Genomic DNA, 27,140 nt, shown 5'->3' with positions numbered 1-27,140 from the left:
TAATTTTAAAATATATTATTTTTATTGATTTTATTTGTTTATTTTTTTTCCACATTTCAAGATCAACTCAATTATTTTCTAGATAATTACTCCTAACAAAGACAATGTTAATTAACCATCACACCTCATTGAAGATGCAAATGATAGTTTAAATAATTTTCTCATATAGCTAAATGTGATAAACATCTTATTTTATAATTAAAAAAAAATCATATATGTACCTCTCTGGTATCTCCAAAAGGCAGGTCATAATAAAATAAACTCGAAAAGCCGTTGTCAACGCCAATCAAACTGCAGCAAATATGAGCTTAAAAAAGTTCATCCCTTAAAAAGAGTTTAAAAAAACTCAGAAAACAAACCTAGAAACATAAGAATCCGCCCGGACCTTAGCATTTGGTCTGTCTATTTTTTCTGCAAGAGTAACCAAGGAAGCCTTTGTGTCGAAAAGTTAATAAAAAATTGTTTTCAATGGCAGATGAATCGGATAAAAACTGTCCTCCTACTGAGCAGGATGCAGCTTCGGAGGCTACATCTTCTGATCCTAAGGAAAGTTTATCAGCTTCTGATCCAGAAGAAAGATTATCAGCTTCTGATTCCTCACCAACTACAGGGTCTGTTGCTGCTTTCGTATATATATACACTTTTTACATTCTGGTGTGTTATGGTTGATTGACACGTTTTCTTGTGTTGTTCTTCTAGTGGGGTCAGCCTTAGCTTGGATGAGAGGTTCAGTCTGGTGCGCAGCGTGGGAGAAGAATGCATTCAAGAAAGCGAGCTGTTGGCGCTCTTGGAGAAAAAAAAGGAGCCCATCTGTTATGATGGCTTTGAACCCTCTGGCCGGATGCATATTGCTCAGGTATCCAGATATTATTTCTTTTCGGTTTTTGGGTTGTGTTTTAATTTTCTTTCATTGGTGATGGGACTTGAACTCTTCACCACCCAGTATCATTTCCACCAATAGGTAAATGCCAGAGAATCCAGTGTTTGTGAGATGATTTAAAATAAAAAAATTATGGTACTTAGGCTCTATATAGATTGACAAAGTTTGTTTCACTGCCAAACTTTGTAGTGAGGTTGAAATCCGGGGTTAAAAAACTTGAACATTATATGTGGTAAATGAAAAGAAATCCTACAATCTGGGTGCTCGGTTCTTACATGCTCAACTGGTAATTAGCCTGGCTGTGATCAGAAAAAACTAAAAGCAACTTTTACTTTTTAAGTTTTTATTATTCCATAAGGTACTATTGGTGATTAACCTGTGCCGGTACAGATCCAAACTAGCCCTGTACTCACTGTCATGTGGTTAAACCGGAAAAGAATATCGATTGACTGATCAAGGGACTCACTCGATCTCCTTGGTGTAGATAACCCCTGAAAAATACTAAATGTCAATCCCAAGATGTAAAAGCCCTACTAAAAGCAAAAGTAATAATAACCTAGAAAATACTCGAGCAACATATTTTTTGTATCTTTATTTATATTCAAACCCACACAATCAAATTGAAATTTAACAGTTTGATGCAGATAACTGGACACATTTAACATGCAAATCTAAACACCTCTGATAAACCTGGCAAGACTCTGAAACTCAATCTACTGCTTGAGAGTTTCTGTCCCCAAGAAAGTCTAGCTGCCGCATCTGGAGGTGTCCGCCTTTAAATGCCCAAAAGCTGCTGCTCACAGCTTCATAATCTTGAAAATGAAGTTGTTTTTTGTTTTAACGTTTTAAAAATGTTTCTTCTGTTTCACACTCAATGCCTCTAGCCTCTTATAACCTATGTGCTCCCTGGATTCCCCAATCATAGGCAGTTTCAGCATTTAAGCGAGCAATCCTTTCCTCAATTTCAGCACTTAACTGAGCAGTTCTCCTCAATTGATGATAGTTTTTAAGCAGTCAACTGTCAAAGCCAGTCCTCAGTCCTGAACCATAGCAGAAACCAAACAGTTAACCAACCACCTAATTCCAGTCCACTGCAAACCTAACTAACTGACCACAGAACCATCTTATTTCAATCCTAATTATCTGACAGAAACTACAAACACACCCATCTATGCACCTTGTACACTGACAGACCACTCTGTCAAAATGGAGACATTACAGAAGAAAAATAAACGATAAAAGAACTTTGATTGATTGATGGAACAGATAAAACTGACGACTTCTTTCCACAAGAGTGTAGAACTTTCGACCCAATACCCAGTTTGATCTCCAGTTATGCAGGGATGAAACTACTGACTTTTACTGGTTGCACTGCTGGGTTACTCCTCTTGCCATCAGGGTAGTTCACATTGTGCCAAGTGGCTGGGTTTGCTTGGTCTGTTGTCAGTGACATTTGTGCATTTGCTGGATGTATTGATTATAATTTATTTTGTTGGACATGTGTTTTGACAAAGGTGAAAGTGAAAAGAAACCAGAAATAGTTTTTAATGTTTGGCAAACCAATCAAAACCTTGCATTTTCCCATGCAATGCATACATAAGAGGAGCATACAATCACAAAAGAGACAGCCAAGGTAAGAAATCTACCCCTTTATATGGTTCAAATTGTCCTTGCTGCCAATTTTTTCTCATTAGTTGAAAACATGGACACTAAGGATGAGACTAATAATATTCATTTCAGGAAAATGGAGGCTTAGAAGACTAAGTGGTTTGTAGGTACCCAAGGGATAGTCTGCGTTAGAGCACGCATTCATATTTGTTTTCCAACAACCATTTTGCTTCTATTAAGCTTAGGGAAAATAGAATTGTGGCAGACATGTAGAACCTATTTCTGCAGGTACTCGATAGTAGATACCATTGTGCTTGGTCAGAAATCATGAAAGCTCAGAAAAGAGTCAACACTTAAAAGCTTTTTTGGAAGCACCATGGTGCCCAGATACTAGGTCTAATTGTGGCGTTTGATTCACTAGCTAAATGATGTAATAGCTGATGGAATATGATGTTTGGGGTAAAGTTAAGCCAGTTTTTTAGACAGGTCATATCAGAACTGCATTTGTTACCATCTATTGATCTGTAATCAATATTGATATTCTATGTTATGATTCCACAATATGAATCCTATATTCAATACTTTTTTGTCGACAAGTTCTATGCTTAATTGAATAGTATATATGGCTCCAGGTGATGATGTTCCTACATATCTATGATTGATTTCTAACACAGTACATTCATCATGCAAAACAGAACCTGCTCACGATAGCCGTTATCTACTTTTGCTATAGATGTTATCAGTTTGCAACAATCAACATGAACAGGTGAATGAAAACATCTTAGGAAGAAGGTAGGTATAAAACATGTGATTTACCCCGGAGATTCATGTTATCTACATGTGATTCATTTTATGATTCCACAACATGAATCCTATATTCAATACTTTTTTGTCGACAAGTTCTATGCTTAATTGAACAGTATATATGGCTCCAGGTGATGATGTTCCTACATATCTATGATTGATTTCTAACACAGTACATTCATCATGCAAAACAGAACCTGCTCACGATAGCCGTTATCTACTTGTGCTATAGATATTATCAGTTTGCAACAATCAACATGAACAGGTGAATGAAAACATCTTAGGAAGAAGGTAGGTATAAAACATGTGATTTACCCCGGAGAAACTCACGCAGAAAATTCCAGCAAGAATTAAACTATAAATGATTGAAGGGATGCCAAAACATTTGTTAAGAGCAGTGACCACATCTTGTAAAAAGTAGCACTTCTGATTAATAAGAAAAGTTAAATGCAATAATAAACATAAGAGCCAAGTCTAGAGGAGTGTGATTTATAGCAAAGTAATTAAAGATTCATTCGGTTCATAAAGAGAAGAAAGGGTGTGATCTATGAGATCTATTAATATGTTGGCAAATATAATAAAAGACTTGTTAAAGAGAATTTCTTCAAGAGTCACGATTTATTTTAGAATGGTCTAATTTGTTTATTAAAATAAAAAAATGTGTGAGAATGCAGCAAATATTATTTAAAGAAGAATAGTTGTAAGAGCAGATCAAGAATATTAGAGATATGTTGTAAAGAGGATTTGATGCAAAGATAAAGAAGACTTTGGAGCAGATTTATGAAGCATTTTGAAGAGAGTATTTTGAGAAGTCTATGTCAGATTTAGGAGGACAACTAGGACCATTATATCTACAAGAAGATCATTTATAGAAGCAAATTTGAAAAGAAGAGCTTGTTGATTCAAATGTGATTGCTTATCATCCATTGATGTGGACATTCGCAAGAGGATAATGAAATGGATAGAATCTATATGAAGATCTTTAGATAAGAAGCAAGTTAGATTACCCAAAGGGATGGAATTGATCATAGTTGGATGTTCTTGCCTCTTGTCGGCCGTGTGATGAATTGGTTACCCCAAGGGATGTAACTGGTCATAGTTGGATGTTCCTGCCTCGTGTGGGCCAAGTGATGAATTGGTTATCCAAAGGGATGGAACTGGTCATAGTTGGATGTTCTTGCTTTTGTGGGCCAAGTGATGAATTGGTTACCCCAAGGGATGGAATTGGTCATAGTTGGACATTCTTGCCTCTCGTGGGCCAAGTGATGAATTGATTTGCCCAAGGGATGGAACTTGTCATATTTGGATGTTCCTGCCTCGTGTGGGCCAAGTGATGAATTGGTTACCCAAAGGGATGGAACTGGTCATAGTTGGATGTTCCTGCTTTTGTGGGCCAAGTGATGAATTGGTTACCCCAAGGGATGGAATTGGTCATAGTTGGACATTCTTGCCTCTCGTGGGCCAAGTGATGAATTGATTTGCTCAAGGGATGGAACTTGTCATATTTGGATGTTCCTACCTCTTGTGGGCTTAGTGATGAATTGATTACCCCAAGGGATGGAACTGGGCATAGTTGGACGTTAGTGCCTCTTGTGAGCCAAGTGATGAATTGATTACCCTAAGGGATGGAAATGATCATAGTTTGATGTTCTTGAGGCTTTTGGGATGTGAGGTGAATGGCCATGATTTGGATGTGACACACTCTTAGGCTTAGTTGGGTTGGGCAGTTTACTGGCGCCCTTTCGTGTTTCCTACCAAACTAAGCAATGATTGTGTTATAGGTTAATTAGCTAGTCATAATGTTAATTGTAATATGCCTGTTCACTATGTCAATAGACAATATATATTCATGTGTATGCTCCAAGTTTAGTTCATGGCTGATGTGATTCCAACATGTCTATTCCACGAGTCTCTATGATTATTGCCTTGGGTTGATTTATTCAAATTATAGAAACCTACATTGCTGGAGGACAAGCAATGTTGGGAAGGGCAGACTGTCATGCCATGTCCTAAACCCTAGGGCAGCCTTCATACTTAATACTGATCGCAACATTATATATACCCAGGTGTCCAAATTAAAAACAAGAAAAAATAATAATTCTTCTTTAAGAGGGCCGAACTAGGCTAACCCCTGATTGGGGCCAATCCCTCTTGATTCATACACCAAATTCAGAAGGTAAATTTAATTAATTTTTGGGCCGACCCTATCTTGGCACCCAATTTTGTAAGAAAAATGGATTTAAAAATAAATAAATTAAAGGGAGGCCGACTTGGTAATCTATCTTGGGAAAACCCTTCACTTGAGGGTGAAAAACCCAGCCACACAAAATGAATCTTTTATTATGATAGCAAGTCTGATACAATAATAAGAAGTCAAGAACTAAATAGGATTGTTATCATATAACAACCCAAAGTAATCTGAATCTGTTCAAGAGAGACCAAACCTTCACAGAGAGAAGACTGAAAAATGATGAAGATCGCAGCATAAATGATCTCCAACAAAAGCTCGAACATTACATAGACGCCCAAACCTTACACAAGAAACTTGAACATTACATATGAAGCCCGAACATTACACAGGGTGATTATCAAACAAAAAATGAATGATGGAATGCCTTCAGCTCTACCTACGGCTGCCTTATCACCAACCTTATATTGGAATCCATCATAACCTGCAACAAGAAAGAGAACAATCAATGCACGAAAAAGACCAGACTCTTCACGTACTCTCCCGAACTAGCCATTACTCTTCCCCGCGGGAATGACAAGAGTCACGCATAAGAAAGAGGTCGGTTACACCACCGACGCAAGGAGGAAAGGCAATTGACGAACTCCATACGGAAATAGAAATGGCAGCTAGCACAGAATAACTCCACATCGGATAAGAACAGCTGGCAAGGCTTCTTCAGAAAATCTCTCTTGCAGCTATAAATTTTCAGCACTTCCTCTTAGCAAGAGAGAGATCTTCAAAATGTCATCACATGACAAGTACACATAGCTGCAACCAACAGAATGTCAACAACAAAAAAAAATCTCATCACAGATTTTTTCAAATAAAAAATGTTATCTCAGCATAACAATATTCACCATAGCTACCCCTAGAGGGTGAATCAGAAAAACAGAAAATAAAGTCATGAAGTCATACACATGACTTCCACCATGGCTACTCCCAGAGGGTGGATCCACCATAGCTACTCCCAGAGGGTGGAACAAGGGATTTCACCTCGAATTTCTCTTGCAGAGAAGAACTCATCAACAAGGGATTGCACCTTGACCTTCTCCCTCATAGAGAAGAACTCATTAACAAGGGATTGCACCTCGAACTTCTTTCTCACAGAGAAGAACTCATTAACCAAAAGATGTGGCTTCCTCTGAAGCTGAAAGTATCACTCCCTCTGAAGCTGAAAGTCAAGCTCCCTTTGAAGCTGAAGTGAGGCTCCCTCTGAATAGTAATTCCTCCTCTTCAAGAAAATGTCTACAGTCACCAACTCAATCTCATGGCAACCATCATCAAGGTCTTCCTTCCTTGAATGCAATCTCTCATCATCCTTTTATAATTTTGCTCAGCAATGGAATTTCCATTCACTTGGATTGATCACACCAAAGCACCTAGTGATGATCTGATGGCTGTGTGGCCTTTGGCTCTCGCCATCACTCATCATCTATCCACAATATCTGCCCCGTGCATAGTTTAAGCATCATCTGAAGAACTGTCGTTAATACCATCCACAACAAAGTGATGGACCAACCACATAAATGCTAAGCTGCAGTGCCCATCCTAGGACAAAAGCACAGGATCTACCTTCAAGCGGTTAGGCTCTATAGGAGGAACCTGGCTCTAATACCATGTTAAAACCTGAACCTGAATATATAAAACTGAAACAAGATACACATAATCTATCCTGGGAAAACCCTCCACTTGAGGGTGAAAAACCCAGCCACACAAAATGAATATTTTATTATGATAGCAAGTCTGATACAATAATAAGAAGTCAAGAACTAAATACGATTGTTATCATATAACAACCCACAGTAATCTGAACCTGTTCAAGAGAGACTGAACCTTCACAGAGAGAAGACTGAAAAATGATAAAGATCACAGCATAAATGATCTCCAACAAAAGCTCGAACATTACACAGAAGCCCAAACCTTACACAAGAAACTTGAACATTACATGTGAAGCCTGAACATTACACAGGGTGATTATCAAACAAAAAATGAATGACGGAATGCCTTCAGCTCTACCCACGGCTGCCTTATCACCAACCTTATATAGGAATCCATCATAACCCGCAACAAGAAAGAGAACAATCAACGCATGAAAAAGAAGAGACTTTTCATGTACTCTCCCGAACTAGCCATTACTCTTCCCCTGTGGGAATGACAAGAGTCACGCGTAAAGAAAGAGGTCGGTTACACCACTGATGCAAGGTCGAAAGGCAACCGACAAACTCCATACGGAAATAGAAACGGCAGCCAGCACAGAATCACTCCACATCGGATAAGAACAGCTGGCAAGGCTTCTTCAGAAAATCTCTCTGACAGCTATAAATCTTCAACAGTGTCAACTCTCTTGGGTGAAGGGGTACTTGTGTGGGATATTTAAGAATGTAAATTGGTGGAGTTAGAGGGAATAGATTATGGAAAATTATTCCCATTTTTTAGCAGATCTAGAGTAGACTCTAGAGCAGATCTGAGGTGCATTTATGAGCAGATTTGAAGGTAAATTATTACAGATTTATAATCAGATCTTAAGGCAAATTACTGCAGATCTATAAGCAGAAAATATTGAAGATTTCAAGCAGATTTAAAGAAGCAGGTAACCGAGACAAAACATCAAAGGAGACAACATCAGGCATCACTGAACAGGATCAGATTGGATTTTAGACAGTCATATTCAGGCATACAGAAATTTAATATTATAACTGTGATTTGGGCAAAAACTAAGGTATTTACAAAGGGGACATTACATCGGCTTTGTTATTTTGTTGTACAAGGTATGATATCACCTGCTGCTGAAATGGTTTGGCACACCGTATCCATCATGGCGTTTTGCCAAAATACTAAAACTATTTCTTCCTGAGTCAAATACGTCAATACCAGACAAATCTTTCTATTCTTCAACTATTTTGAAAATCACTCATAGGATGGCTAATCATTCAACCAACTAAGCTCGATGTTTATGCAATAAAATTTGGGTCATCTATTAATTCTTTGCTAGTTTTGGACTGATGCAATCCAAGCATACCTGTTGATTGGTGCACTTTTTTTGCCGATGATTTCTGAACGTGAGTTTCCTCAACCAAACAACAAATAAGCACCCAAAACTTTACTGATGCCAGTATGTTGGGTTCACCAATGTTAACATGCACTGGGTCCAAAGTTCATTCTTTCACGCTTAGTTAGGAAGGTGCAATATATCAATATGACAACACAATCGAATAATATATTGTAATAGTAATGCACAATAAGCTATAGATTCAAATAGCAGCAATTAGTAGTTTTAGATTGGTATAGCTTATTATAGGCTTGCAAGTTGATGATTTCCTAACTTGAAATGAGCTCCCCAATATACAAGGTTATGATCAAAGGTTGCAATCTTTGATGAGGCCTTTTCCTACTAATTAAACTTAATTGAAAGAAGTCTAGCAACTTAATCAAACTCAGTATAGTTAGTGCTGAACTACATGCAAAATGTACCTATGTTCCTGTTAAGCTGCCTACAATAATGAATGCTAAAATAAGTAAAACATAACAGAATATGATAATAAATGATAAAACTTAAACATTAATATTCCAAAATGGATCTGATACTGACAACTAATAATATGCAATAGAAAACTATGTAGATTGAAATGATAAGGATTCCAGATCGAGTGTCATGTCCCATTTTTAATTAATTTGATTTCATGGAAAAATTGCTCATTCCAAATTTTCCAAGGGTTAAGGAAGGAGATTGGAAAATAAATTATTTAATGGACCCCACGATAAATATACATTTTCAAGCTGTTTAAATGAGGTCAATTAATATTACATATATTTTATTTAGTGTTGGAAACCAAAAATAAAGTGGGGGTTTATTATGGTGCGATTAGTAAATTCCGATATCATGTTGCACCTAGTTTCAAAATATTCTATGACAGTTATGATAGATTTTATGACAGGTTGTCATAATGGGAGTTTTTTTCTAATTTTAGTTAGAAATCTTTCATGGGCTCTTTTGGTGAGCATCTTTGGAGGAAAATTAATAAAAATCATCATTTTATTTGTTTTTCCACAAAAGGGGTTGTTTGGATTTGCTCCTCTATATATTTATAGGAAATTTCACATTACATGCACCTCTTTTTATCTTTCAAATTCAAATTTATCAAATTTCCACAGTTCATGCTATTGATTGTGAATCGTGATATATTTCTGGATTCAACTGTGTAAGAACTTTTGCATTGACGTTTTGGGTCACACTCCATGAACCATCATCAGGATGAAAGAGAACAGCTGAAGGAGAAAAATCAAAGTTATTTTTATCTCATCAAAATTCTATCAAGATTTGTTTGGACACTCATGTTTAATAAATAGTCTTTTGTGGACAAAAACCCATAGAATATTAGTGATTAGGGGATGAAAACCCATTGGTTTGTAATGTCCCCTTTTGGGGGTACACCTGATTTTGCCCAGAAATAACAAATCCAATAATACAATTTATTGACAAGAGTATTCTTTCACCAAATTACACAATAGCAATTGAATTTAGGAAAATAATCAATAAACATTAAAAAAAATGATAATGAAGATTCCTCTTGTAAACATGCACACTATAGCTTATTCCTAATAACCAACCATATTAGAAACTTGAGGGGAAAGCTCAATAGGGTGTCGGGAGACTGTCCTCCACAACTAAGCCCAAGAGCGTTGAACAACCAACCAAGTCAATCCGACCCTGTGGCCCACAAGCAATTCAACTCAATGGGTAGTCTACTTAATTCCTACATCTCCTGCATCTCCCTATTATGTTTCCTTATTAATTCCTAATATGATTGCTTTATGAAAATAAAATGAATAACCACTAATGCTTCTTGATGGATTGGCAATCTAATGCATTAAATAAATTAAAGATTCATTAGATTCAACCATATTGCATACCAATCACTTGCTAAATACAAATGGATTCTTTTTCTGAATTCAAGTCAGATCTCAAAATTTTGCTTTTTAGTCAGATTGGATTACTTATTTCTTATCTCTTTCTTGTTTTTCAGATGCCTACCTCAAATGAGACTTCTCTACTTTTATACCTTTTACGGTGGAAAGGGTCATAACCATTAAGTTTGAAAAGATGTAGCCTTTGCAATGAAGTGCTGCCCTCAATGAATAATAATCACCAAATGACCCTTCACTTTACTGAGTGTTAAGGATAATCGATATTCATAAGGATTGTCGACCAGTTTTGCCAAGTGTTGATATTAATAATGGATTGCTGACCTGTAATTTATAGTCACCTCTTTCCTTGGTGAGTGTCACTCTTGATTTGATATGTTGACATTTTTAATTATAATAAATTGCAATTTTTGTGGTAGAGCATGACAGTTTGCCCTTCCCAAGATTGGTTGTCCTTAGGCAATTTTAAATTTGGATGATCAAAGATCTCGAATCCTTCCCAAGTGGTAGATCTCGAGTCCTTCCCAAGTGGCGCCTTCTATAGGTAGACCCTTCATTTAACCATATACTCAAGAATAGTCTGATTCCTTAACCTCTTCTCTCACATATCAAGAATGGCTTTGGGCTCCAAAATCAACTTGCCTTAATCATCAAGCGGGGGTAATTTTAAACATGGAGTAATATGCTGGCTCAGTACCTTCTTTAGACGAGACACATGGAAGACATTATGGATTTTGCTATTTGTTGATAGTTTCAATTCGTAAGCAAGCTCTCCTATCCTTTTTATAATCTTGTATGACCCATGGAATCTAGATTTTAGCTTTCTCGGCTCCACTTACTTTGATTGATGATTGCTTATTGTTGGCAATTAACACTGCAAATGTTGAGCAGAAGAGCATAATAGAGATGAGTTCAACCGAACTCATGATGATTGCAGCTTAGAAAATGATCAAGGAAGGGACTGAGGAAAAGCAAACAATTGATCATTCCATTCCAATTTTGCACTAGTTAGTCCTGGAATGCCAAATTGATAAGGGAGCAAGCCCATTTGGCAAGCTAAAAATGCTGACAGAGCATATTTCAAAGGAATTTCAATCACTGCAGCATATTTTTAACCGGCATGCTCTGGACTGGTTTGCTCAGGCCAAAAGGGCCACTTTTGATCAGTTGATTGAATCGGACAAAGTACAGATAGCAGATAGATTGAAAATGATAGATGATGCTTTGAGGCAATGTACAAATATTTACCGGGTATGCTGCAATTCAAGTTTACTTACAGCAGGTATAGACAAAAGCATTAAAGATATTCAAAATACAATTGCAGGCATTGTAAATAACTTTGATGGAGTAAATTCTTTAACCACATCTTTGGATGGTCAAATTTTTTTGTTAGAAGTCCAGATTTCAGCTCTTGAAAGAGACAGGGATAAAATCATACAGAGAGCTAAAGAGCTCAGAGGGTTAGTGAGTCCCCGGTTGGACGTGTATAGATATGATGGAAAAGGCCACACTAGCAGAACTCAAGGAAAAATAATCTCATGCATATGTCCTAAATGGACTTGTGTCAATTTCAGGGGTATTCAAATCTAGTTGGGACACATTTGGAGTTCTTGAAGAGTGCTTACCCGGAAATCTTCAAGCTCATTCAACTCCAATAAGTATTTTGAGAGACATTCCCCTTACAGAATCTGATTGATTTATTCATTCTTTGTACCGGTTTTTGGCATTGATGCCAAAGAGGGAGTGATGTATGTGAAAAATAGAAAGGAGAAATATGTATGGATTGGATTTCAGATGATATATATAGCTTAGGGGGAGCAGAATCACATTCTAGGATCAACAGGGCAGATTGAAACCATTTTTCACATGAGTGTTGCCATCAATGCCAAAGGGGGAGATTGTTGGCAATTGACACTCATTCGGTTTGTTATGTTGTCATTGATGGCAACATATTTTGGTTCACATTAACAACTAACAAACACTTCACTGGCATCAAGGATTATAAAGGTAACCGGCAAACTAGGTACCGGTATGGGAAGCCGACATCACTTGGAGATCCGACAAAGGGTAGTATCCGACAAATCATTTTATAATTCATAATGAGCCGACATGTATTATCATTTTGTATGTAAGCCGACATATGACATAAATGTTTGTAAGGGTATATAAGTAAGTCTATTAGGTCATTTTCAAAACAACATTTTTTTGTGATAAGATCTAAAATGCGAAGTTTATGTATGCGAGATCATTTGTATGTGAAAGCAATATTCTGTAATGTTCTGTAGATGATTTCTAAGGTACTCATAAGGTGTATGTTATTCCGGCAAGGGTTTAGGGTTTAAGAACCGGAATAGTAAGAGCCTTAACCGGAACTCAATCAGGCATAGCAGATGCATTATATGAGTTCAGTTTTGCATTTTTGTATCAAAAAGTGATTGCAGTCAGTGAGACTCTTGGTGATGAGAAGTGTGCTCTAGGCAGTGTGCCTTCCTGCATGTGCAAGCCCCTATTATGCGTAATATCTCTTCATATGGCCAGTGAATTGATATTGTGGGTCACACATCCCACCATGGTTTTTCCTCATTGAGGTTTTCCACGTATAAATTCTCTATGTTATGGTGTTCATTTATGTGATTGCATTAGTTGTTTCTGTAGACGTATAAAAATGACCATATTCCTAAATGAATATTTAATGTTCATTTTATTCTTGAATTCCTCTATTTTAGTTAAATCTAATTTAATTAAATCACCACATTCTTCTATTTAATTAAATAAATTATTCAATTTATTTATTTAAATTCACTTAAGCCCTTTATATCATTTAATTGAATAAATCATTTTATTTAATTAAACCCCTTCTCTCTATTTTTAATTAAATTTACATTTAATTAAATAGTTTACCCCAATTAAATAAATCTAATTTATTTAAATCTCCAACTTGCAACCAAATTAAAATAAAACAATTTATTTTAATTAATCCTGTATCTTCCACCCACTTGTATTTTCCTACAAATGCAAGTTGCACAACTATTTTAAATAAATCATTTATTTAAATCACCTTTATCCTCCACCCACTTGTATTTTCTTACAAATGCAAGTTGCACAACTATTTTAAATAAAAATTATTTATTTAAAATCCTATTTATCCTCACCCACTTGAAACCTTTAATGGTTTCCCTTAAAGTCGTCAAACTTAATGGCTTCCTTCTAGAGTCTTCTTAAGCCTTTAATGGTTTCCCTTAAAGTCTTCAAACTTAAAGTCTTCAAATTTAAAGTCTTCAAACTTAATGGCTTCTTTCTAGAGTCTTCTTAAGCCTTTAATGTTTTCCCTCAAAGTCTTCAAGCATTTAATGCTTTATCTTCCTTTTTCTCATGTAAATAAATTAAGATTTATTTAAATCCAAAATTCACATTCACATTTAAATAAATTAATATTTATTTAAATATTTATCCAAATGCAAATTACACCATTTAATTGAAATAAATGATTTTATTTTAACTGAAAATCCCAAAATTCCTCCCACTTGCATTCTCCTACAAAATTCACTTGCATGCCTAAATCCCTTCTAGATTCTTCTAACTCCTTCTAATTAGCCTAATCCTATCCTAATCATTGTCACATCTCTAAGCAAAGGGAAGTCACTTCTCAAACCTTCAAAGTCTTTGAAAACTATTAAAGGCTTTAAGTCTTCAACAACTTAAAAGTCTTCCAAACCATTAATGGTTAACTCAACCCTCTTGCATGGTTAGAGACTTTTTGACTAACTTAACCCTCATGTAACCCAAGGGTCTCATCAAACCTTTAATGCTTTGACCATGGTTATTCCTTAATCCCTTGCACAAGAGTTTATCCTTTGGGTAAAAGCTTTATCTATTGGATAAACACTAATCTAATCCTAATCCTTACCTCTTAAGGTAACCATCATGTCCCCTCAAGCATTTAATGCTTCCTACCTCTCCTCTCAAACAATCTTATGTTGACAATTGTCACCATTTCATTGGTGAAAATTGTAAATATGGATTGATAACTTTCAATCCTGACCCTTGATAACTCTTCCAATCTTGACCCTCCATTGCCCTATTTTCACTATAAATAGAGCTCTCCATCCCTCCATTTTATCACCCAAGCTTTTAGTATCTCTTTTATGCTCAATTTTAGCTTGCATCTAGCCTCTCTTTGCAATAGGAATTAATCTAATATAGCATTTTAGAGTTTCTATTATCATTAGCTTAAATCATTAACTAGTATATCATGTTAGGATAGTATTGCTACTAACCTTGTCATCTTATAATCTAGTTTAATCCATTTTGTAGAAACATGCATAAATAGGATGCATTCATGTTAGAATTAATTTAAAGCATCTCTCATTCTTGCATTAGTCATCCCTAAGTCACTTTGCTCATTGATCTGAGAGCAAAGACATTGGCTTGAGGGACCTTGTGAGATAGAGAACCATGGAACCAACCTTGGGAAGTTGAGCTATCCTTCATAGCTCCATAACTTGCACCAAGAAGTCCCATGTGTGTGTGCGGACAAGTCTTTTGAAATATTTTCATATATTGAGTTTCATCAACCCACTTTTCCCGCATACAGTTTCAATTATATGTATTTATGTTTATCAGTTGATGAATGGATGCTTTGATAAGGCTAAAATCTTATATTCCGAAAGAACACTGATTCACCCTCCCCTCTCCAACTTCAAATGTCCTTTCAATCCTTCTTCGATCAGCATATATCTTTTGGTGATTTTGTGCTTGATGCAGATTATCTTTAAGTGTATTCGTAATGTCTACATTTTGCTGCACAAAGTCTTTGGCTCTTGGTACATGACTTCCCGGAAGGATTAAATTGCCAAATGAAGTTGCCTCATACCCTTACAATGCCTTGAAGGGACTCATTCCTATTGACATATGATGTGTGGTGTTATAACAATATTCTCTGAGGTGTAAATACTCGATCCATGGATTTTGCCGTCTCGATTTGCCCATTGGTTTGTGGATGTTAACTTGTACTTGATGTGAGTTCTGTTCTTGCTAGTTGGAAATGTTCTTACCAAAATAAGCTAAGGAATCTGCTTTATTTGTTGCTGATGATGTTTCTAGGTAAACGATGTATTTTGAAAATCTCCCAGAAGAAAACATTGGCTATCCGAGGAGCTCTATAGTTTGTGGATATTGCAATGAAATGTGCGTACTTGGTAAGGCGGTCTACCACAATGTATATACTATATACTATATTTACCTTGCACTTTTGGAAGCTCTTTTTTAAAAAGCTTGGAAATACTTTCCGATTTTTGGTTATGTATGGGTGGGGGTTGAAGGAGCCTGCTGGAAAGGTTTGTTTTCCCTTGTTCCTTTGGCACATCATACATTCTTGAATGTGTTTTAGGATGTCTTTCTTGAGACCCTTCTAAGAATGCTTATCTCTTACTTGCTTATAGGTTTTATAATATCCTTGGTGTCTGGCTAAGGGGTTGTTATGGTATTCTTCAATGATTTTCTCCTTTAACTTCAAGTTTGGTACAAGATATATCCTATCTTTATATAGTTTGGTACAATACATCACAACACACATAGGGTTGCATTCTAGGGCAAGCAAAGCACACATAATATCTAGTGTTAAATCTATGACCTGATGATAAATGGTCAAGATTTACAATGATAAATTATACACAAAATGTGGCTTTTAGGGGTGCTGCTTCAGAACCCCTGTTGGGGGCACTATCCTTGCCAGACCCCACAAGGGGAGTACCTTCCCTCCCTCCCCTTGCAACCCTCCACGCTCATTTATCAACAATAAACATTTATAATTGCAAGGTTGAGACCATTTTCCTAACAGTACCTATAGGCCATACACATTATGTTATTTACCTGTATGTTCAGACTGGTGAAGTTTCCATTGGATTTAGTTATCAAATTCTCAAAATTGGGTGCATAGTTTATATAGAATATTGATAAATCTTTGTGGGTATTTCTGTTTATGTTGGAAAATAAATTTATGAGGGTTTGAGCATCATTTTTTGCTTAAAAATTGCTGTGTTTATTTCATTATAATCAATTTGTTTCTATTGGGAAATATTACGTTGAGAAGGTTTTTGATGATATCTACATTTAGTCTTGTTTTGTTTTGAGTAGTAGTAGATTCTTATAGTTAACTTATTTTGTGTTGCAGGGAGTCATGAAAGCAATAAATGTAAACAAGTTGACAGATGCTGGCTGCATTATGAAAATATGGATTGCCGATTGGTTTGCGCAGCTAAATAATAAGATGGGAGGTGATTTGAAAAAAATTAGGACTGTAGGTCAGTACATGATTGAAATCTGGAAATCAGTTGGTATGAAGCTTGACAGAGTGCAATTTCTCTGGTCGTCGGATGAGATCAACTCACGAGCACATGAGTATTGGCCACTTGTCATGGAAGTTGCACGAAACAATAAGCTCCCAAGGATTTTAAGGTAAGAATATAGACTTAGATATGGTTTTCAGACAATAAATAAATTCTTTTCTTGGAAAGGAGAGTACAAGCAAAACATGTTTTCATTTCTATTAGAGTCACCTGTTTACATCAAACTGAAAATTGAAAGTAAGGTAGAGATAGGGTAAAGTTTTTTAATGTTAAAGCTTTCATTCAGCAGAAGGGCTAGAACTGATGGTAGGCATGCAATGTTAAGATTAAGAAGTTCAATGTCTATATAGTAACCAATTGCATGCATTGATAGAAGCATAGCATAAAGTTTAAACGCTTTGGTGGTGTAATTTTAAAAAACATAATGAAGTTCATAAACCACGTCTGTAGTCATAAAGTACCAAAAATCCTTTACGAGTCTTGCATTCTAACAGTTGTTCATTTGTGAGATCCACTTTACCATCTACGCACATGATGATTTTAATATATAAACAATAAAAGGTACTCACTGACAGAAGCAGAGCTAAATTCCCTTGATGGTGTCATTTCAAAAATTTCTAAACCATATTAAAGTTAATTAACCAATTATATAGTCTTAAACTACAAAAAGATCCTTAACAAGTAGTTCGAATAGGCAACTGATGTTTCTCTTGTTTTCCATGAGTTGCTTTTTTGTCAGCTATGGAAAACGAGAATCCAAATTCTCCACATTTGTACATGTTATTGATACTTATACCTTCAAATCTTAAAAGTGCATATAACTAATGTTGCTCTGTAGATACGGTAAGATTTTTGGTAAAAACTGTGAACATTTATTTTGTTATGTCCACCACCTAGCTGGATTGGTCAGCTTCCAGCTCAACTGTTATAAATATATTAATTAATAAATATTTAAAATGAAAATAAATAAATGAAATAATATTAATATTTTTTCTTTAATATATAATAATAAAAGTTTTGTTTGTGGGCCGATCTATGGTGGTTTTGTCTGGTGGCCGATCTGTGTAAAGGTATTTGGGGTTTTGGTGCCACCATTTGGGTATAAAAGTTAGTACAATCACCTCCACTTGGGGATCGGTTCATACAATTCTGAGTTTGCAAAGTGCAGATTCATTTCTCAACCGGGACAGAAATCTCAGTTAGAGAAGGCTACAGGTAGGATGCATACCCTGCCTGAGAACATTCCTTTTAGAGCAGCTCTTGGTTAATTCAGGATGTTGCTGCACCAATCCTAAGGCGCATTGAAGAATACTATCCTTAGCAACAACATATTCACCCTACAGCAACCTGGCTTTACCAACCGGCACATCCAGATAAAATGTTTTCGACTATTGGAGCAGATCAGGCATGATTTTGCTCATGATTAACCTGCTACAAAAGATCTGTCAGCAATGTACTGTAATTACTCTTCTGAGAGTACAAATCCTGCAATCGAATTCTTCTTGAAGTTTCTGTGATCTGTGGTTTATATTGTCTTGATTGTAATTTGCTTCCATAAGACATATTAGACTTATTATGCAAGTAAACAGTAGTGTGGACAGTATCATCTGTGAATTTCTTTGGCACATATCAGTTTATAATGCAGAAATTAGTGGTATTGAAAATTGTTTCCGATCAATCCATTTCAGTAATCAGTGTTTGGTCCATTCCAGTTGTTAATAATAAATATAATGAGATTTACATGCAAAGTTGAGTATATTCTCTAATCTGAGTGGTTAGGAATGCAAATGTCATGGTTTTACTGCTGCTGTTGTAATTATCACATGCATGTATTGGTTTAATACTGTTAACCAGTCAATATAGAAAAGTTCATTCCTTATTTCCTAATGTTTTGGATCACTCTCTGTCATCCGTCATCAGGATAATGGGAGCAGATTGATAAGATGATTGCAAGATAGCAAAATGTAAACAATGGATGGCAAGAAGTGACATGAAGTTAAACAAAACATGCTAAAAATAAAAATTCAAAATAAACATTTAAAAAAGGGATAAGAGAAGAACCCTACGAGACAAAGTTTAGGGTCAGCAATTAATGTTAAAGATTTTTTTGCAAAGTTGAGTATAGTCTTTAATCTGAGTGGTTAGGAATGCAAATCTCATGGTTTTACTGCTGCTGTTATAAGTATTACATGCATGTATTGGTTTTAACTGTTAACCAGTCAATAAAGAAAAGTTCATTCCTTATTGCCTAATGTTTTGGATCGCACTCTGTGATCCATAATCAGGATAAGGAGAGCAGATTGATAAAATGATTTCAAGATAGCAAAACATAAACAATGGATGCCAAGAAGTGACATGAAGATAAACAAAAAGTGCTAAAAATAAAAATTAAATTTGTAAATTCAAAATAAACATTTTAAAAGGGGATAAGAGTAGAATCCTATAAGAAAAAAAGTTTAGTGTCAGCAATTAATGTTAGAGATTTACGTGCAAAGCTGAGTATATTCTCTAATCTGAGTGGTTAGGAATGCAAATGTCATGGTTTTAATGCTGCTGTTATAAGTATTACATGCATGTATTTGTTTAAAACTGTTAACCAGTCAATAAAGAAAAGTTCATTCCTTATTTCCTAATGTTTTGGATCACACTTTGTGATCCATCATCAGGATAATGAGAGCAGATTGATACGATGATTGCAAGATGGCAAAATATAAACAATGTATGCCAAGAAGTGACATGAAGATAAACAAAAAATCTAAAAATAAAAATTAAATTTGTAAATTCAAAATAAACATTTAAAAAGGGGATAAGAGTAGAACCCTATAAGAAAAAAAGTTTAGGGTCAGCAATTAATGTTACAATATTTAAAATAAGGTACACTACAAAGATTAGAAAAGAAAACTATAAATATTACAAATTCAAAATTAAAGACTTTAAAAGAGGGGGCTAAGTTTGGAACCTGTAAGATGAAAATTATGAGATGAGGTTAGAGAAAGAAAAGAGGAAGGGAAATAAAGTTTTCGTTCTCTCATAACCTCACATTTTTATCTAATTCTCTCCTTTAACTTTTCGTCTTATATTCCAATTTTATCACCTTTTCTATTAAATCTTTTTTTTTGAATTTGTAGTTTTTGTTTGTATACGTTATTTCAAAGTGTAACTTTAATTGCTGACCCTTATTCTTTGTCTTATAGGTTCTACTCTTATTGCCCATTTTAAATTTTATTTAGTTTTAATTTAAATTTTTTGTTGTTGTTGGTTTTCAGGCCTTTCTTGACATCTGTTATATTGGAACATCTTGTAATCCTCTTATTATTTTACTCTCTTTATCTTGATGATGGATCACAGAAGCGCCGATGAAATAAATGCACAGTATTACCAGAAGCTTTACTTTATATCATGGACTGTGAAAAACAAATGTTCACTAGTGATGCCCTGTGTAAATTCTATTTTATTTACCTAGAACTACCAGTTTGCATCAAACTAAAACTTCAAACTTAATTATTTCTGAAATAGTCTACAGAGGAAAATATGTCCTGTTTCTATTCCAACAAATTACTATTATCTAGTTAACTTTTTTCCTTATAGGTGAAAGGAGAATCCTAAATCTATACTTTTTTACTTGTTATGGATATGGATCGTTCTTGTACCTTCAAAAGTCCATATAAGTGAGGGTGTTGTCATTCTTGTTTGCAGATCCTTGAGTAGTTTCATAATTTCTTTGACTTTTGCAATGCTCGAAACAGAATGTGTCTGTATCTCAATGTAACATGTTTGAGAAGACTTTTCTCTGCATATTGCAATAAATCAAATAACTTTTCTTAAGCATTTGAAGAATTTGGTTTGGAGTTTCATATTTTTCATTGCTTATTGAAATGATCCTTTATGCCATAAATTTCTATAATGAGTTTCAGTTCTTTAATCAGGGTTTATATGGTGCATATCCATGTCTCTGGGCAAGATTGTGCTCCACAACAAATAGACACCTTGATTCTGACACCTTAGACAGCCTTTAGCTGATTGTGCAAACATAAGCTTCCACTCTCTCATTGAATGGTAGAAATGTGAAGCCGTGGACTTAATGTACGTGTCGCATACAATATTACTGGCAGTAGCAATATTTTGCAATAAACAGTATCCATATTGACTCCTTGCCTGACCACAAGAACAAGAAACAGAGTAGTAACAGTAGAATTTTCATAACCTTCAACCCTTAAATACACCAGATTAACAGCAGATGATTCGTCACTTTACATCAATTGAATCAAGATAGAAGAGCCTGCCAGCTGATAGGCTGGTTACTGAATCCTAATCATATTAAATGCATGCTCAACTTAAGATGTGAAGGTTATGCTGTACCTAGGTAACCAAAAGTCACTAACAAGCAAGCCAGATGATGAACTTTTATTCAGTGGGACAGTTGCCAAAAGATGTCTCCTCCCGTATCAAAATAATTTACCAAACGGCATACCAGGTTTTATTGCAATTTGGATGTCATTGAAATCTTTGATATTGTACATTTGGGAAATATGTGTGTGGGTGTGTTTCTCTATGCATGCATATAAGCACACACACAAATATCAATAGAGTTGCATTTTTATAAGGAGCAGGTCCCTGTAATGTCTCCTATTAGATATAGGCCTTTTTAACAACAATTACCTAATTTTAATACACTTATGACTTAATTAATTTGCTTGATTAGGTGACAATTTCCATTCTTAACTTGCTAACAGTATATCTGAGACAGATATTTATCATAGTACTCTATGTAATTATCCTTGAATTTAATATCCTAGTGCAATCAAGAATTCATAAATTTATAAATCAGAAATAGGGCTTGAGACTTACCTTGTATTAGGGGAGTGGAGACTTATAAAGATAACCTGCACCCACAACGAAAGGCAAACACCTACAAGCATATCCATTCTTAATCAATCATAATCTATTCTAAGGTAACAACAAAGAGAGTGGGTATACGAGACATGAAAGGGTTGCTTGGGTCCGTTGTCTACCAACTCCAAGGAATGGTTGCTTCTAACCTCCTTGCTAGATTTGGCTGTCCCTTCCAAGCCCATTACCTATACACTGAGACTTGAAAGGGTTGCTTGGGCCCGTTGTCTACCAAGTCCAAGGAATGGTTGCTTCTAACCTCCTTGCTAGACTTGGCGGCCCATTTTGTTGTCCCTTCCAAGCCCATTATCCATACACATCACCATCTTTGTGAGTTTGGCATAGAGGGAGTAACTGGTTCCTTGACTCCATCATGGGTCCTTATGACCACTTGTGAGCCCCTCGTCACCACTAGGTTACTCCTCCATCGCTCTCCCACAAAATGGGCTATCAAACACAGTTTCTAATGTATCTCTTAGAACAACTATCATACCAGTCGGTAATTACATGCCAGTCGGTAATTATGTCTGCTATCCTTCTCGATGTTAGCAGATTGCCTTATCCACTGAAAGATAATCCACTCAGATCGGCAGGCCCGTCTTATTCTTATCTTCTTTCCAGGTGCTTTTTCTATCGTGTTTCTTTCCTTTGAACCTTCGTATGAGTTTCAGAAATCTCTAATGGCTGAATTTGATCAATGCTTCTCTTCCAAGATTGTTCTATGGCTGGATCTGGGTGCTGGAGTGATCCCTTATATCCTTCGCTAGACATTGGAGAGTCATGACCCTTTCCATGGGTTGCAATGATTGTGAGGAATGCGCCTTTTCATGGTTTGATTGCTGCCCCTTTGTTAATCCATGTGGACTAATCAGTTGTTATGAATGTAATCACACCTCTATTAACAAATCAATTATGATGAATGTGGTTGCTGTATTATAGAAGAGATCCGATCCTTTAGGCTGATGCTTTGATGCTGTGTATTGTCTAACAAACTCGACTTCATGGGATAAACAATTGTGTTTGATTCATCGAATTGTGAAGTCTTACTTTGTAAGACAATTTCAAAAATTGGTTTGCTGTTCACCACATATCAGGTCGGGATCATGGCAAATTAAGGAATGGGCTAAAAGTGTGCTAACTTCAATGTATTATGAATGTAGATGGAATTAAGTATGACTGTCATTCATATTGTAGTCTATATTAATATTACTATTAAATTCTGCATAAGAATATTATCAGGCTTCATATATTAAGCACATCCCCATGCATACCTCCAAGAACCAGGATGTTAATGCCTGTAACTTAACAACAGTACTGATCTGGTCTGATTTTTGGTGATCTCCCTGGAGGCTTTTGATTCCTCTCCTTTATATCTCTCAAAGTGGGGGAGAGGTCACACCCCTTTATTATGTATGCCTTTTCACAAGAGACACACCCTTTCACCATTAGCAGCCTTTGAAAGAGTGCAACTCTTCATTATTTCTGCCCTTTGAAAGGGACACGACCTTTCACCAATTAGATCATCACTTCATAATATCTTATTTAAATCAGATCTGCACTTCTGATTCCCCAAAACTATCCCCCCTTTAAATGAGTTCTCTTTCTCCCTTTTATACCTCATATTTGGGGAAGTCACAACTTATCATATCATGCCTTTTGACCATTCATTAACTTAGTTAAATTTTAATCATATTTAATTATATATTTTTTTGATCGGTAATTGGCCGAAGCTTGAATAGCTTTTGACTGGAGCTATGAACCAGTGGGGACACAGTAGGGGGCCCCATCCCCATTACATATCTTTGAATTATTATTATTATTATGTTTGATTAGATTGACCCCAAGACCTTCCCCATCTTATGGAAGGCCAAGAGTCGCAACTTAGAATTCCAATTCAGATGTCCCTATTGGGAATTGAACTTGGGTCTCCACAGTGAGAACCCAGTGTTTTAATCAGTTAAGCTTAATTTTTTATTCTTTTGTATTTTAATTTTATTATTATTATTATTATTATTATTCATTATTAAATCATATTTCAAAGTGGCAACATTACAGTCCCCTTCTTATTTTACAATTTGCATGATATCTGAGAAGGCACCTAACTTTTCCCACCTTTGCTGGATGCTACCATGAAGTCAATGTTTCCACATACAAGAAGCTGCATAGAGGTGACCACCATTTTTTAACATAGTGCAACATGTTGTGGGGTTTTGGATCTGGATCAGTTTTGCTAAAGCGCACTAGATCATAGCCAAGTTTAATCCATGTGCAATCTAGGTTACTTGTGTGCTATCCCTAAGAATGTTAGAGTTTTGTGTTAGTGTGCCATTGACACACTTGGCACTTTTGAGCATTGGGGGCAATGCCATGAGTTGTGGATGTTGTTGTGTGCCAAGGATAGCGAAACGGGACACAAAGGAGATGCTTCCCGCCATCTCTATGTACCTGGAATGGGTGAGGGGATGGAGATGCAGGGTTTGGGGGGATATTTCCCCATGTTACATAGTTCTACAATTATTTTTCTTTTTCAAATTGTATGTTTATATTTGAAATTGGTCAGGCTGTCATCACATTTGTGGATCTGAATTAATTTCATTCCATTAGGGTTTATGTGTATTTTCAGACTGACACTAGCATTAGAAATTATAACGATTTTGAGATTTTTTTTCAAGTTATTTGTGTAATGTCAAAACCAAACATTTTCTCATCTAACTGGCATTTAACCTGTTTTGTGAGCCATATGTTTCAGTTTTACTTATTTTTTCTTAGCCCACTTATGAAGTTCAACTAGTTTTGATTGCTTGAGGGCATTAACACATTTTTGTTTATAAGAATATACTTATAGCTCTGTCTATTTCTTAATGACCTAAAAACTCTCAGGCACTATTCTGGTCTAAATTAGGCGCTTTCTTTCCTAGCTTTTATGGGAAGAGACTTTCCTTGTGATCCTTGTGCTCAGCTAATGTAAATTGTTAGTTGATTGAGATTATATAAGATGCACTTTTTTCAAAAGAAGTTTTGCATAGATTAAAGGGGCTTGGCTGGCCAGATAGAAATTGTTCTTTCAGTTTATGCGGCTGCAAATTAGAATTGGTAATGCGAGTTTCTATACTGTTATAAGTTGGCTTTTAACAAGGTGATTTCTTAAACATGCAGATGTTGCCAAATAATGGGTCGTAGTGAACAAGACGAGTTAACTGCTGCTCAGATATTCTATCCGTGCATGCAATGTGCTGACATTTTTTTTCTGAAGGTTTCTCTTTCATCCTTGAATCCTTTTGGAGTTTAACGAGGTTTAACACAAGCTCTATAATATATAAATTGTGTGCAATTGCTAAAATGACTCATGGCTGAATTGTGGCATTACAGGCTGATATCTGTCAGCTGGGCATGGACCAACGTAAAGTAAACATGCTGGCAAGAGAGTTTTGCGATGATACCAAAAGAAAATTCAAACCAATAATACTATCTCATCGTATCCTGATATGTTTTATATCTAACTTGGTGCCATTTTTATGTAGTCTCACATTGATCACATTTTTCCCTTATATTAAATATAATAGACATGTTGTCTGGACTACAACAAGGACAGGAAAAGATGTCAAAGAGTGATCCAAGTTCTGCTATCTTCATGGAGGATGAAGAGGTGGCGTAAATTCCTACAATTTTTTCTGTCAAATTCTGTGTGGTGTAATATATGCTTAAGATTGCCTTGACATCAAGAAAAGTGGATTTATATTAAATACAGCATTTAATGCAATTTATTTTTCAGGCAGAAGTGAATGTGAAGATAAAAAAAGCTTTTTGTCCTCCAAATGTAGTTGAGGGAAATCCGTGCCTGGAGTACATTCAATACATTATTTTTCCATGGTTTAAAAAATTTGAAGTACAGCGCGCAAAGGAAAATGGCGGTAACAAGTAAGTATGCTTGCGACCAGATACCTTATGGTTCACCCACAGCTGTTATTTTCTGGTTCATGTTTTTGCGTGCTAATCATTTGATTCTAATTCATAGTTGTATCTTTTCCCTTCTGCATATACATGTTTTATTTCTGGACGTATCTCTCTTTATGTTTTGTATTTAGCTCATTATTGTTTGCAAAGAATGCCTTTTGTTATTCATATTTTCTTTTTATTTAAAAGTATTTCAAGTTTTTGCATTTGTCATGTGACAGATTTTAATTGTTTCTTTTTACCAGGACCTATACTACCATGAAAGAGTTAGCAACAGATTATGAAGCAGGAGCATTGCATCCAGCTGATGTCAAACCATCTCTATCAAAGGCTTTGAACCAAATATTGCAGGTGGGTTCCTGGAGTTGGACAAGTTTTATATTCTTTCCGATTGAGGGAACATTATTACTTATTTTTAGCTCCTTTGCAGCCTGTACGTGACCATTTCAAAACTAATGCAGTAGCTAAAGATTTGCTGAAGAGAGTTAAGGTGTGCGTTTATATCTAAATGGCCTACTGCCTTCACTGATTCCTCAAAGTTTTCATGTTACTTGAATGCATAACAATTTAGCCAGGTTGCTCAAGAATACCGTTGTAATTTGGGTTTTTATTTTGGGATATGAATCTTTGAATGTCATGTTTGCAGGCATACAGAATTACCAGGTGATAGAGACCAAATCAATCGCTCAATACAGCTTTTGTACTGCAAACTGAAGATCTAGTAGGCTAACGATCAACTGCATTCTTTGTGGGCAGTATCATTTACTACCATTTGTTAAATCTTTTTTGCTAATTCCGTTTTTATCAATTTGAGGGCTACACTACTGCTGACAATATAAATATACTTTTTTTAATATATATCAGATTCAAGCTGTCAGAAGGCATGAACTTAGAAGTTGAAATTACAAAATTGAATCCCAAAAGGCCATATTTGGTAAATCTTATTTTGTTTGGTCATTGTTTGTTGTTCAGACATGGCTTAAACTTAATCGTAAACTGAATCATGTGTCTATGTAATCTCACACCATTATGGGCATGTGCATAACCAACCCTTGCCATGTAGGCCATTGAAGATTTTTTATCAATTTTATTGAACTATGCATGAAGAATGCTCCTTATGCACGTAATATCTCATGCCTTTATTTTTACTAAGGTGTTAGTAATAAACTGTTATTGAAGGATATGTTTATTGCGCTGATCTTCAAGAAGTAAATACCAAAATATAGATTAACCAAAGTTCAATTTAAAAAAATTGTCTTAGCAAGCTTTCAGTGGCAGAAGCAATTTATATATAAGTAATTGCAACACGAGTGGTAGAGGAGCTTGCGATTGGTTTTTTCATTCACTTTATCGCTCGAGTATGTGATCCATTATTTTGAGGTGTAAAATGGGATATCGGGGTATTACAATAGTTAAGAACTTCATATCGAGGATAAAATCTTCATTTTCTATATTGAGGGATATGCTTTTGGCTTTGTTGTGAAGCCTTCTAAATCTATAAGAA

The 27,140-nt window shown here is 35.6% G+C and overlaps 1 protein-coding gene across 2 annotated transcripts; it reads left to right on the top strand.

The window, feature by feature from the left end:
- The first annotated feature begins 271 nt into the window (after nucleotides 1–271).
- On the top strand, nucleotides 272–26,784 carry LOC131061713 (tyrosine--tRNA ligase 1, cytoplasmic). 2 transcript variants are annotated; one of them, XM_057995525.2, is made up of 10 exons: nucleotides 272–611; nucleotides 700–856; nucleotides 16,618–16,901; nucleotides 24,839–24,935; nucleotides 25,052–25,157; nucleotides 25,246–25,328; nucleotides 25,455–25,600; nucleotides 25,882–25,987; nucleotides 26,067–26,126; nucleotides 26,283–26,784. In XM_057995525.2, exons 1-10 carry the CDS (start codon nucleotides 469–471, stop codon nucleotides 26,301–26,303), a joined length of 1,203 nt encoding a protein of 400 aa, XP_057851508.2. In that variant the 5' UTR covers nucleotides 272–468; the 3' UTR covers nucleotides 26,304–26,784. The 2 variants fall into 2 exon arrangements, with proteins under 2 accessions (XP_057851508.2, XP_057851509.2); XM_057995526.2 differs by having other exon boundaries at nucleotides 292–611; nucleotides 709–856.
- Nucleotides 26,785–27,140: the final 356 nt, after the last annotated feature.

This window comes from Cryptomeria japonica, chromosome 10 (assembly GCF_030272615.1).
Source record: "Cryptomeria japonica chromosome 10, Sugi_1.0, whole genome shotgun sequence".
NCBI classification, from domain to species: Eukaryota; Viridiplantae; Streptophyta; class Pinopsida; order Cupressales; family Cupressaceae; genus Cryptomeria; species Cryptomeria japonica.
This window is presented reverse-complemented; position numbering and strand designations above follow the sequence as displayed.

Bases quoted from the DNA above. Each gene is read 5' to 3' on its own strand.
- LOC131061713 (XM_057995525.2), top strand. From the start codon at position 469: ATGGCAGATGAATCGGATAAAAACTGTCCTCCTACTGAGCAGGATGCA. The intron at 25,601-25,881 runs GTAAGTATGCTT...TCTTTTTACCAG, and splicing joins AAGGAAAATGGCGGTAACAA to GACCTATACTACCATGAAAG. The intron at 26,127-26,282 runs GTGTGCGTTTAT...TCATGTTTGCAG, and splicing joins ATTTGCTGAAGAGAGTTAAG to GCATACAGAATTACCAGGTG.